The 14102-nt window shown below is 47.1% G+C and overlaps 2 protein-coding genes across 4 annotated transcripts in view; one reads left to right on the top strand and one right to left on the bottom strand.

Annotated features, from left to right (window-relative positions):
• Nucleotides 1-8834, top strand: part of LOC135109640 (uncharacterized) — a 70391-nt gene extending 61557 nt beyond the window's left edge. For all 3 annotated transcript variants that reach the window (XM_064021117.1, XM_064021120.1, XM_064021119.1), the window contains exons 3-11: nucleotides 2208-2314; nucleotides 2595-2829; nucleotides 3227-3375; nucleotides 3582-4728; nucleotides 4838-5238; nucleotides 5424-5567; nucleotides 5982-6116; nucleotides 6247-6526; nucleotides 6638-8834. In XM_064021117.1, coding sequence (XP_063877187.1) covers nucleotides 2208-2314; nucleotides 2595-2829; nucleotides 3227-3375; nucleotides 3582-4728; nucleotides 4838-5238; nucleotides 5424-5567; nucleotides 5982-6116; nucleotides 6247-6526; nucleotides 6638-6943 — 2904 coding nt within the window. In that variant the 3' untranslated portion in view covers nucleotides 6944-8834. The remainder of the gene's footprint in view (nucleotides 1-2207; nucleotides 2315-2594; nucleotides 2830-3226; nucleotides 3376-3581; nucleotides 4729-4837; nucleotides 5239-5423; nucleotides 5568-5981; nucleotides 6117-6246; nucleotides 6527-6637) is intronic.
• LOC135109641 (cell adhesion molecule 1-like) overlaps nucleotides 1-14102 on the bottom strand; it is a 395699-nt gene that overhangs the window by 47670 nt on the left and 333927 nt on the right. The window lies entirely within an intron of this gene.

Genomic DNA, 14102 nt, shown 5'->3' on the forward strand with positions numbered 1-14102 from the left:
TTAATGTTCGCTAACTGTTATTACTACTCTTGTCTCGTCTTCCTTCTCCTTCTCCTTCTCCTCCTCCTCCTCCTGGTCCTGTTCTTGTTTTCCTACGGTCTCTCTTATGATCTCCAGGCTTCTTACTCCCGTTGCTGGTTCTGGTCAGGTTTGGTGTTGGTGTTGGTGCTAATGCTACTGCTATCGTTACTGCTGCTGCTGCTGCTACTACTACTACTACAACTACTACTACTACTACTACTACTACTACTACTACTACTACTACTACTACTATTGCTGCTGCTGCTGCTGCTGTTGGTTTTGCTGCTGCTATTACTATTGCTATTACTACTACTGTTACTACTACAACTACTACTACTACTATTACGACTACTACTACTACTTTTACCACGAATATGTGTATACGGATTAATACTACTCTCTCTCTCTCTCTCTCTCTCTCTCTCTCTCTCTCTCTCTCTCTCTCCGGGGTCAACCACACACTTGACCTCCACACGAGCATACGCGCGCGCACATTTACACACACACACACACACACACACACACACACACACACACACACACACACACACACACACACACACACACACTTCCTGATCTGATGTAAAGCCTATTACGGGTTTGAAATTTCAGCAAAGTATCATATATCACTCGAATATGATTTTTTTTTATCCTTTGTGATCTTTTTTTTTGTGGGATTTACTGTTTTTCTCCCTTAGGTTCTTACTTGTTGGTTATTTTATCAGTTGCCTGGGAAATTTTGAAAGACGTTAGGATTGAAGAAGAACAGAGATGACGATGAGGAGGAGGAGGAGGAGGAGGAGGAGGAGGAGGAGGAAGAGATGGAAATAAAGAATCAAATGTATATAAACAGATGAGGTAGAAAAGTGTACAAAGCAAAATGGAAGTGAAAAAAAAAAAGAAGCATGCAAGAATGTAGAGGAAGAACAGGAAGGAGGAGGAGGAGGAGGAGGAGGAGGAGGAGGAGGAGGAGGAGGAGGAGGAGGAGGAGGAGGAGGAGGAGAAGGAGGAAGAGGTACTAAGATGACAGGCGAGGCGGGTAACGGGAGGGTAGGAGGCAGGGCACTAACGGGACGTCCTGCAGGAGAGGAGGCTGGGTGGGGTGTGGGTGCTCTCTCCTCCTCCTCTTCCTCCTCCTCTCTTTCTCTCCACCTGACGTCATTACCACATTCTCATCTCCGCCCACTATCACCTCCACCATCAACATCACCATCATCATCAGCTTCTCTCTATTGTATTTATTTTGTAGTAGTTGTCGTTGTTGTTGGTGGTGGTGGTGGCGTGGTGGTGGTGGTGGTGGTGGTGATGGTGGTGTTGTTGTAGTAGTAGTGGTAGTAGTGTATTAGTTGTTGTTGTAGTAGTAGTAGTAGTAGTAGTAGTAGTAGTCGCGAAAGCAGTAGCATATTATCATTATTATTATTATTATTATTATTATTATTATTATTATTAGTAGTAGTAGTAGTAGTAGTAGTAGTAGTAGTAGTAGTAATGGTATTATTATTATTATTATTATTATTATTATTATTATTATTATTATTATTATTACTATTATTATTATTATTATTATTATTATTATTACTATTATTATTATTATTATTATTATTATTATTATTATTATTAGTAGTAGTAGTAGTAGTAGTAGTAGCAGAAGTGGTTGTTATCGTCACTACTACTACTACTACTACTACTACTACTACTACTACTACTACTACCACCACCACCACCACCCGCACCACTACGACAACCGCTAGTACCCCTTCATTACAACAGGTTACAGGTGAAAGTAATACTAGTAATGGTGGTGGTTTGAGTGGCTGAGTAACAAGTCCTTTTTTTCACCAGTACCTTCACTTTCCTCATAGCACACAGCCCCACAACACCCACGCTGACCCACACCCATGTAACACCCGCCTACGTAACACTCATACACACACCCCTACACAGTTCCCCATGCCTATGTAGTAATGAGAAGGTCTGTCTCTTCTCCCAGGTACACTCCTACACCCACACAATTGCTACAAACCTGCACAATCCTTCCACACCTGTCCCACATCTTCCGCTAGCATCTACATTACACATCCACCTAAACTGACCAATACTTTCCCTTTTTTTTTTTTACTGGCGAAATTGTGTTACTTTGACTTCCACGTGTGCTGCAGGTGTGTACAGGTGTGCGTGTGTTTCAGATGTGGCGTCATACGGTGTGGGCGGGAGTGTGGGCGCTGCTGTGGGGATGGGCGGCCACGCAATTCATTGGGGAGAAAGGACTGGATCCCCTTCAACAAACAGCAGTGTGAGTATTTCTTCCGCCCACTCTCTCTCTCCCTCTCTCTCTCTCTCTCTCTCTCTCTCTCTCTGCTTTCTATGATTATCACGGTCTCTTTCCTCCTTTTCCTCCTGCTGCATTGTCTTCATGTCCGCATTTCACCTTGAATTTATTGCTTTCATTTTTGTAGTCTATTTACAACCTCCATCTCTCTCTCTCTCTCTCTCTCTCTCTCTCTCTCTCTCTCTCTCTCTCTCTCTCTCTCTCTCTCTCTCTCTCTCTCTCTCACCACCATTGCATCCCACAGCATCGGAGGGAAATCACGAGACTTGGATCAAATTGGCCCTAAGATTTTCACGAACAAGACCAACACGACCCTCAACTGTGCCTCCGGGTACATGCTGGTGGACGTCTCCTTCAACGACCCCTTCTACGGCATCATCTACCCCAATGGCTCCAGGAACTCAGCGTGTCGCATCCAGGGGCAGGGCAAGACTAAGTACCATCTGGAGCTGCCATTGAAAGGTTGCGGAACGAAGAGGGTACGTATGGAGGGATTCTTCTTTCTTGGCTCTACTGGTAATGTTGTTTTTTTCTACGTCAGGTGTTTTCCATTATTTTTTTCAGTCTTTTCTTAGTTCACTGTTATCTTCTTATCTATTAGTGTTTGTCGGGTTGAGTTCCTTCATCGCACGTACCTCCCACGTGTTTCGATGTCTTGTCTCCACTACTGCTGACAGGTCCTCAGTTGTTGGGGTTTTCAAGTGTTTTCACGATTCCAATGATAGTTTAACGAGGATTCTTCACCGTGAATGATGTAAAACACCTATGAGAATCCGACTAATCATCTCTTTGGCCTTGGAAAACAGTCGTAGTGAAAACCTAATGCTGCAAAACACGCGCCTCGGTGTGCTGCTAATGGTGCTTGTGTCTGTGCAGGTGGAGCGGCGGGTGTTCGTCAATAACATCATCGTCAGGTTCCACCCCGAGCTGGAGCTGGACGGCGACGAGGTGAAGACTATCATCTGCCGCTACCCGAGTCCCAAGGTCGTGCTTCCCCCAGCCCCAGGACCACCAGTGCCTATCATGTGAGTCTTGGTGGACAGGTGTGCCAGGGTCAGTCACATATGGGTGGGAGGGACAGATGTGGGAAGCAAAATAAGGTGTGGATTGCAATTTGGAATTTGAGGTTCATTGAGGTTATGTTGCTGCAGTAGACACATGCAAATCTTTATTCCTGCTTTTGTGGTTGAGGGCGTGACTTGCGCCATTGTTACAAGTTTTGTCTCCCCAGCGCCACCCCGGGAGACACGCTAGTACCCACGCCAGTGGGGGAGGTGGAGATCCTGCTCATCATTTGCGCCATCCTGTTCCTGGCGCTGCTGCTGGTGGGCATGGCGTGCTCCTACACGTGCCTCAAGAAACGCAACATTAAGCTTGTGAGGCGGCGGCCCATGTCCCTGGGAACGCCCTCAGACATCACCAAAATGTCCGGTTCAACTCTCCTCTTCGACGGCGTCAAGATCCCCCGGGCACACGCAACCTCCACCTCAGACTCGCTCGTGCCCTCCGAGACGCTGCCCTCAGACTACCCCTCTGACCCACCCTCCAGCGGCTCCGAGGTGGAGGAGATCGACATTCGGTCTGTGGAGCGCCGGTCCTCGGCAGTGTCCAGCAAGGAGCAGGAGGAGCACATGATGTACCTGAACCAGGCCTTCGAGCTGGAGGAGGACCGCCTGTCCTCCGTGTACTCTGAGGCACAGATGCAGAGCGACACCGAGCTGGTGGTGTCCCCCCACCTGCCGAAGCCACCCATGCCGTCCTTCCTGGTGAGGGTGAAGGCCGCCCCCATCCCACCCCGCACCCCCGAGCCAGACTACCCTGTTCACTTGGCTCACTCCCAGTCCCTCACCACCATCGCCGAGCGTGACGAAAGCTTCCGCGCCGAGAGCCTGCCTGGCTCCGAGCACGCCATCATGGTGTCTGACGCGGAATCCCTGTTGCCGCCGCCCGCCATCCTGCCTCCGCCCAAGTACGCAAAGACCGACCACAAGCGGCAGCACATCCCTCGCCCGCCGCCCCCGCCCTCCGAATACAGCTCCGTGGCTCGCTCCGTGTCGGAACACGACCTGCACGTGGACATCCATAAGCGCGACCTGCGCCGCGTGGAGAATGTGGAAGTGTTGACGCAGGAGACCACAGACGTACAGGAGACGGTGGAGCGCCACGCACGCCGCTACATGGTGCGCCCGCCGCCCTCAGAGCCTGACTCAGAGTACCCCTCAGAGGCCCGCAGCGTGACGGATGTGGTGGAGGAGCTGCCGGTGGTGCCGCGCCGCCCCGACGTGACCACCCACATGGTGGACGACCGTCACGTGTCCACCATCACCGAGACCCACACCACCGAGGACGTGGAACGACACCGACGTTTCATCAAACAGGTAAGATGCCGCACAGGTGTGAGTTGTCACCTACGAGTACACGCCTCATCTTTGCTGAATGTTACCCTCATTTCTACCTCTCCCTCTGACCCTCTCCTTTATCCCGCAGTACCACATGAAGCCCAAGCCACTCCCACCCCCTAAGTGGGACGTGAACATACGCTACTACCCGGGACCCAAGTACGCCGACGAAGTGGAGTCCTCGGGGCCGGAATGGGAGGGCTGCAGCGAGCCCGGCTCAGACGTGTTCCGCCAGCACCTGTACCACGCCGACGAAGACGACCTCGCCCGCCTGGAAGTGGAGGCTCTGGAGCACCCGCCACCGCCTAACTGGAACGTACTCCTGAGAGTGCTGGAGCCGCCTCGCACCGAGCAGGCCGTCCAGTACGTCCTGACGAAGGAGGACCGACAGAAGTGGCGCCAGATCATCTCCACAGAGTCCACGCTACGCACCATGTTGACCACGGCCACAGTTAGAGAGGACTTCGAGAGGATCAGACACGACCAGAGGTGTGTGTGTGTGTGTGTGTGTGTGTGTGTGTGTGTGTGTGCAAGCTTTACATATTGTTCAAGAAAAAAACAAAAACAAGATATTTGACTTAGGTACTAATAAAACCCTATACTGAATGACGAGCAAATGACCGCTTGCGCACATGTATTAAGTATCTCTTATCAACCCTTGCCGTCTCCCTCAGATACGAGAAGCTGTTCGAGCCCCGCAAGTGGGACGTCATCATTAGGATCCTGTCGCCGCCTCATACTCACGACCACATCGACTCCTCTTCCGAACCGCCCTCATGTTCCGATACCGAGAGTTTGCCTTCCAGGGACGGCCGCAGGTCAGTGCCTTCCTCCGCCTCATACTTTTTCTCCTCTTTACTTTCTTTCTTTTCTCCTGCCGCTTGTCACTCTCCTCCTTCCATTTCCTTTCCATATGCTATTCCGTTCTTTCCTCCTCCTCCTTCTCCATTTCAGCTCTCTCGGTTTCCACGTACTTCACTGGTCACTCAAAGGTCATTCACGTGTATTTATTTTCCTTCCCTACGGTTCCCAAGGTGTCTCCTCTTGCCCTTCCCCACTTCCCGAAGTAGTTCTCAGAATATCTCAAGCTTCCCCTTCAAGTCTCTTTACTCTCAATTCCCCCTCTTATTTTTTCCTTCCCTGCATTTACTTTTACTCCTCTTCCTGATCTCTTTTCCTTCCATGTCACGGTCTCATTCCATCCTTCCCTCACTCTGGTTTCTCTACTGCAGGTACCGCAAAAACGATTTTGCCCCTACTGGCCGCCGTCCTTCGTTGCCGCCGCTGTACGAATACGACTCTGAGGGCAACCCACTGGTAATGCGACGCCCCGGCCCACCCTCCGCCCGCTCCCGCCGCTCCTCCAAGTGAGTGTTCCTCCCACACGGTGCGCATTGCTGTCATGGGTTGTTTATATATGGGGGTCTGGAGGCAGCTATATTCGTGCGTGTACTAATGTGTGTGTGTGTGTGTGTGTGTGTGTGTGTGCGCTCGCAGGTCCAGCGTGCACTCTGGCTTCGACGTCCGTTCCATGACGGAGACTGAAGTGAACTTCACGCGTGGTCCTCCTGACACGTGGAGCGAGGCCAGCGGTCCCAGCGTGGTGAGCGCCCCGCGATCCACAGCAGACCGCTCCCAGCCTGAGACCACCTACACCGTGCCCGTGCTGCCTGACGACGACTATCCCGATACTGACTTCGACGACCGCATGTCTGCCCGCACCGGCCGCTCCCTGGCGCGCTCCGCCTCGGAGTTCACCGAAGACTGGCGCCACCATGTGAGTTGCCTTCCTCCCTCCCCCACAGGCCGCGGGCCACCACGTATTGACACACCCCGATCCCACAAGTCAGTGCCTGCCCACACTAAATACTTCCCTCTTAACTTCCAGGAGCCCGTGGAGACCTGGGAGTGGTCCGGCGAGGTGCCGCACCGTCAGCCGGGAACGCCCGGCGCCGAGCATTTCGAGGAGCCGCAGTTCAGTGACGTGATGACGTCTCCGGAAGGATCCCCGCGTCCACTGGACCGCTACCGCCACCACCGCCAGTTCTACGAGGAGGAGCCCGAGGGCGACATGATGAGAGGTGCCTACGTGGTGCGGACGGAGCACCGTTCAGGCCGCAGCGCGCAGGGCGGGGTGGAAGAGGTGTTCTCCCGCACGCAGACGAAGATGTCGCACTGGGAGCACCGCGAGTGACTCTGAGGCGACACGCGGCGCACAGCACCGCACGTCTCCAGCTACGCTTTGCTGACGCCGCCCGCCCCTGACGACAGCCGCGGGGCACTGTGAAGGGCCGGCCGGCGGGGCCACAGGGCGCCGAGCCGCCCGCACGGCCCACAACGCATCACGCTGAAGAATTAACAATCAAACGCAACCTGAGTGGCAGACTAATTCCCAGGTTTCGTGTGTGTGTGTGTGTGTGTGTGTGTGTGTGTGTGTGTGTGTGTGTGTGTGTGTTTATCTTAACGTGTGCGTGCGTGCGTGGCGGCAAGCAGGGGCGGGCCGCCGCGCGCAAACTAACCAGCTGCGGGGCATCAGCGGTGGTCTTATCGGCGCCTCGCCCACCCAGGCGCCCCGCCCCGGCCAGCACGACGGGACGGGGCAGACACGCTCACGGTTGTCACAGTCCTAGTCAGCAGCATCAGCAGCAGCAGGGTAGGAGGCGCCGCTAGGACCGCCGCGCCTCGCCTCGGGGCACCGCCAGCACCTGTCACGCCGGCAGCTCTCACACGGGGGGACGGTAGAGAAAGGTAGCAGGATGGGGAGAGGAAGTGATAAGGGATCTGAAATGACGGGGATTGGAAAGTTGCAGGTGGAGGCGTGGGTGGGGCCGAGGGTGTAATGGCGTGAAGGCGTGAGGGCTGCCCAGTGCCAAGACAGGCTGCCGCGCGCCCCGGGGCCGAGCAGCTCCCGGCACACCGCTACAGGGCCGGACAAGGGCTTACGGTGTACACAGATCGAAGGTAGTGACGCCATGTTCTTCCACTTAACGAAGTAAGAGACGCGGAAACTTACACAATGTAGAGGGACTCAAGTAGAGGAACACTAACCCACGTGATGGTTTTGTATTACTAACGTGAAAACTGTAGCGCCGCGACAGCGCTCAAGTGGTTTTTTGCATCTTTTCCGATATGCAAAGGAGTAACAAACGGTACAACAATTAGACATTTTATGAAAAATAACACGAGGTTTGCCAAAACTTTCACTCCTTATCACTCAATCCCTTTTTTTTTTATTCTAATGTTTCTTTTAACTTTGCCTTTTTAAGTGTAATGATGTGAAGAGAGGACTGGTCCACAGGTGAACACTTGGGGCCAAGTGTAGCCTTCGTGACGCGGCCAGGTAAGGCGGGGCGTCCCCTGCCACACCTGGGCCGACCGCACTGGCCAAGGTGTGCTGGCCTCCGTGGTGACGCAGTGCCAATAGTGTGTCGTCACGAGGCTGGCTACTAATCATATTATCATCATATTCCCTCGCTAATGATGTAACCATGCCTGATTAATGCTGCCTGCACTAATGAGGTCACACACACACCTGACCCACCTACACATGACACCACTAACCACCTGACCGGAGGGCCTCTGTCTCCCCCTCTGACGTCACCAGTGATCTAACCAATCCTAACAGTTGTTATTTTGACGTCACCGGTGTATCGTAACGTCATTAGCGCTAACTAACCAATGAGAGGCCTTCAAGATGACGTCAGAGCTCAGTTAACCAATCACAGGCATTACTTTTATGGAGGGAGGAAAATCTGGTTACATGAAATGGAAACTATAATTTTTGTGATAATTATGGGGAAAAAATGAAATATGCGGTTTGAATTACGGAAAGTAAAGGAAAATAAGAGTACCTGACACTATACATACAAAAATTGTTAGCTTATAAAGGCAAGCAAGCAAAGAAAAAAGTAATCAAACAAAAATAAATTGCAGCAACCACTCTCCGTATGTACTCGTATGTATGTGTGTGTGCGTGCGTGCGTGTGTGCGTGCGTGTGTGCTTGAGTGCGTGTACGAGTGCGTATGTGTGTGCGTTTAATAATGCTTTAAACCCACCAGCCATAATAGACTTTAATGATAAAACAGATTTGTGTTTCATTTATCGCTTCCTGGTTTTAATTGCATTCAAATGTCACGCTCTGGTGAACACGCTGTGCAGCTAAAGTCACGGCAGAAGTCGAGAAGCAGACCACGCTAACTCTGCGTGTTCCCTTAACCCTTTGACTGCCACGGTTTCTCCTTAAACTTAATATATGATGTGGTGCAAATTTAAGATAAGGTTTCAAGGCACCACTGATTGCAAAATGGTTATTTGTAAAGTTATAACCTATTAGTGTTTGGACTATTTTTTTTTTTTTTTTTTGCTAGTGAAACTCGTCCCTGTTTACCTACAAAGAAGTGTAATACCGTCATTAACAGTTAAAGCGTTAATCTTCGGTCCTTGCTCGAGAAACAATCAGTAATCACGTTTCGTAAGGAGACTGCCTTCATCGCTCTAGTTTTCCCTCAAGCTATGTAAAAATGACATGGTGCAAAGTTGCATTACAAACTTGTTTTCCTTAAAAGCTTCTGGCTGTCATAAGAAGTATTTCAAAAGGCCACAAATATGATTAATCTTGTCCTCATGGATGTTTCTCCCTAATGATGATGCAGGATTGTCAGTCCATCGGTACGATAAATGAAACTCCTCTTCAAAGCTCTAGTATCAGACATCTTCCATTACAGAATGAGAATGAAATAAAAGTTCTCATGGATATTTTTCACGATTCATTGTCAGTTCATCAGTAGAATAAAACAAACATAATTGTGAGCCTAAGAGACATACCTGAGAGAGCTTGCATCACAGCCTGTAGAAAGGGATTGAATTAAGAATTACTGTGAGTGTTTTCCCCTATTGATGATGTAGAATTCTTGCCAGTCTATCGTGAGAACAAAATAAATAACCCTGAAAAACCCAAATACCAAGTATCTGCCAGTAGCTTGAGGTTGAAATAAATAAGAAAATGAAGCGTTTAAGAGTGTGCCATTACTTAGAATGACACCCCTGACACCCTGGTAGTGATAGAAGAGCTTCTTAAACCTTTCAGCGACACAAATATAAGACACCTGCCAATAAAATGATTAAAATAAAACAGTGAAGCGCTCAAGAGTTCGCCATAACTAACACCGCAATTAGAATGATTATCAACTTTTTTATTTTTCTATTTAGGCTGAGCAAAACCATGTAAAAGTTGCTCAAATGAAGTGGTCACAGAATAAAAGGATGCAAGATTAACGAGGAAAGCAAGGCACGGTGGAAATGAGTGCAGGTTACCAGTACAATAGTGACAAAGGTTCCTGTTGTTAAACCTTTCGGCGCCTCATCTCATCTCTAGTAGTATTGAGGGTTTCAGGGAGGCCTTCGTGATGCTAGTGGTAGTTTTTCTTTTCCTTTTTTTTTTTTTGGTGTACAAGGAAGAAGTCAAGGGAAAACTGTACAAGGCAATGACAAAGAAGAAAAAGAAGAAGAAGAAGAAGAAGAAGAAGAAGAAGAAGAAGAAGAAGAAGAAGAAGAAGAAGAAGAAGAAGAAAAAGAAAAAGAAAAAGAAAAAGAAAAAAAGAAAAAGAAGAAAAGGAAAGGAAAAAAAAGAAAAGAAAGAAAAAGAAAGGAAGAAGATAAAGACGAAGACGAAGACGAAGAAGAAAAGAAAGAAAGAAGTAAAGAAAGAAAGAAAGAAGAAGAATGAAGAACACAAGAACAAGAAGAAAAAAAAGAAAGAAGAAAATACACCCACACACTAAAGGAGAGCCAGACTAACGATCTCCCTAACCTGAAAAAAGAGAGAGAGAGAGAGAGAGAGAGAGAGAGAGAGAGAGAGAGAGAGAGAGAGAGAGAGAGAGAGAGAGAGAGAGAGAGAGAGAGAGAGAGAGAGAGAGAGAGAGAGAGAGAGAGAGAGAGAGAGAGAGAGAGAGAGAGAGAGAGAGAGAGAGAGAGAGAGAGAGAGAGAGAGGAAAAAAAATTGGAGGTTACTGGCGAACAAAGAGGCTGCAGAGCACAAGCCTACAAGCACGGGAGTTCACGCAAGAGGCGAGGGAGTGAGGGAGTGAGGGAGTGAAGGAGTGAGGGAGAGAGGGCGTTCCTGATGGCTCTGCTGCGGTGAGTTATGAGGCAGGGGCGATGAGGGTGGGCCGGCCTGACTCCTGACGCCCCCGCCTGGATCTATGAGGCGCTCTGATTTCTCATGGTCGTTCATTTTCATTGTCTGATACGTAGGTTAGGAGGGGCAGATTCACACATACATACATACATACATACATACATACATACATACATACATACATATATACATTCATACATGGATATACACATACATACACACATACATAGATCATACCTTACTTATTTACATTTACACATTCATTACATGCATACATACACATATAAATCAACACACACACACACACACACGCAGATAAATGGATGATGGATGTTTTTGATCATTTACATGAAGAACAAACAGATGGCTATGTAGATAAAGACAAACAGATAAATAAACAGACAGACAGACAGAGGGGTGTTTTTTTTTTATTTTTGATTATCTATTACGTCATACCCAGTAAAAATATGAGATCGTTGAGAGGTAAAAACAAAGACAAATTAAATATTAAAAAAAAAAAAAAAGAGAATGACTCTCCCAGAAATCCTAGTCGTCTGAGGTATACATTAAAAAAAAAAGAAACAAACAACAAATAGAACTTTATCGATGCTAATTTCTCATCTCCTATGTACAAAAACATCAATAAAAAACTAAAACTAAGAAAATAATAATAATAATAATAATAATAATAATAATAATAATAATAATAATAATAATAATAACAACAACAATAATAATAATAATAATACCCACCTTTTCTCTCAGTGCCAATGGGTAAAATAATTTCTTATATAAATATGAATGACAAAAAAAAGAAGAAAAAAAAAAATTCAAGGACATTGCCTTTTGTTTCCTTGAGGCAGGTGAGTCAAGACACCTGGCCACTTGAGCTTAATTAAGTTTACCTGGACACACACCAACCAGGTCCACCTTAATTACCTGCCTTATTAGAGCTTTTACGGAAGGGCAGGAAGTGGCACGGGAAGGGAATGAAAGAAAGGAGTGAAGGAGGGAAAGAAGAAGTGAGGGAAGGTCTTGAAGGAAGTCGAAAGGAAAAGAAATAAAACAAAAAATAAAAACATAACAAAAAAAAAACAGGTGAGAAAAGTTTCAGGTAAGAGGCGAGGAGAGAAGGAAGGGAAGCTGATGTTGAACGTAAACGAACACAAAGAAGAAACAAGCAGCAGCAGATCTATTGGCCGCAAGGACACTCAAATCAAAGGGAAGATAAAAGAGAGAGAGGTGAGAGAAGAAATGGTGGGATATTATGGATGAAAGAGAGGTGGAGAGAGGCTGATAAGAAAGGGGAAACGAAAGGAGGGAAGAGATGATGAAAAAAATGGAAGTTAAATTAGCAGAGAGAGAGAGAGAGAGAGAGAGAGAGAGAGAGAGAGAGAGAGAGAGAGAGAGAGAGAGAGAGAGAGAGAGAGAGAGAGAGAGAGAGAGAGAGGTGGGGGGAGAAGATAAGTAAATAAACCTTCCAAATAATTAAATGTTAGCTTTGCGACGCGATCCTTATGCATTCAGAGAGAGAGAGAGAGAGAGAGAGAGAGAGAGAGAGAGAGAGAGAGAGAGAGAGAGAGAGAGAGTAAATGACTGTCCGTCCACTTCCCACACACAAGTTACAAGGTTTCTGCCGACGAAGTAATTGAGACTTTAGCTGGCGAGTCCTGTTCCCGGAGAGAGAGAGAGAGAGAGAGAGAGAGAGAGAGAGAGAGAGAGAGAGAGAGAGAGATACAGACTAGATTTTAACAGAAAAGAACAGGAAGTTATAATATAGAAGCACTGCACCAACACATAAGCAAAGCACTTTCTTCTAATATTCAGGAGTACAAAAAAAAAAATAGTAAAATAAAAAAAAAGTAAAAAATAATTGTAATGGAGAGAGAGAGAGAGAGAGAGAGAGAGAGAGAGAGAGAGAGAGAGAGAGAGAGAGAGAGAGAGAGAGAGAGAGAGAGAGAGAGAGAGAGAGAGAGAGAGAGAGAGAGAGAGAGAGAGAGAGAGAGAGAGAGAGAGAGAGAGAGAGAGACGAAAAAAAAGCTGACGATCATAAATGAAAAATAAATCTTGCATCCCGGCGGACAATTAATCCTGAGAGCTTCGTTAGGCGGATGAATAGTTAAGTCTGTGCTAATCTCCCTTCCGTTTTCTTTCTTTTTTCCTCTACCTCGTTTTTTACATTTCTCTACATCGCCTTACATTTTTCATCTTGCCTCTACAGAAAACGAGATGATTTTACGGGAAACATTAAGTAAAAAAAATCCCATCTATCTATCTATCTATCTATCTATCTATCTATCTATCTATCTATATATATATATATATATATATATATATATATATATATATATATATATATATATATATATATATATATATATATATATATATATATATACACACTCCACGTTATTCGTTTTCCATTTTAATCAGTGTGTGAGTTGGGAACGTTAAAGAAAACGGGAATATTTTTCTTTTTTATATTACAAGGAACTGCAATGGGATATTAAAGCAAACAAGGCTAAATGTTGTAGGCTGAGGGGAAACTGTGCTATTTTCAGATAATGTTACGAGCAGAACTGTTTGTGGTGGTAATAGTGGTGATCATGGTGGTGGTTGTGGCAATGGTGGTGACGGTAGTGGTGATAAGGTTCCATAGCGGTGACAGAAGTAGTGATGCCTGCGATGGTAATTTTGATGATGATAGTGATGATGGCGGTGATAGAGGTGAAGAGCAGATGTGGCGATGACTATAAATGAGAGTACCGATGATGATGGTAGAAATGATAAGTAGTGGTGACAGAGATGAAGGGACGGTGGGTGGTGGTGACTATGGTGATGAAAGTGATGATGACACTGAAAATGTTGAGTGGTGATGGTAGAGAAAGGAGGCGACGTGAGGTGGTAGCGCAGAGAGGTGGTGGGTGTGGTGATAATGATGCTTACGGTGAAAAATGATGAATGGTGGTGGTTGTGATGATGGTGATGACTTAATCCCAGAGGAATCCTATTTAACTGAAGTCGATAATCACACGAGGATATAATGATGCATAGAAAACGGTATGCATTTATCGAGAGAGAGAGAGAGAGAGAGAGAGAGAGAGAGAGAGAGAGAGAGAGAGAGAGAGAGAGAGAGAGAGAGAGAGAGAGAGAGAGAGAGAGAGAGAGAATTTCCAGCATATCATTATCCCGCGAGGCTCAAGCTGCACAGTTTAA

Source organism: Scylla paramamosain, chromosome 19 (genome assembly GCF_035594125.1).
Source record: "Scylla paramamosain isolate STU-SP2022 chromosome 19, ASM3559412v1, whole genome shotgun sequence".
NCBI lineage: Eukaryota > Metazoa > Arthropoda > Malacostraca > Decapoda > Portunidae > Scylla > Scylla paramamosain.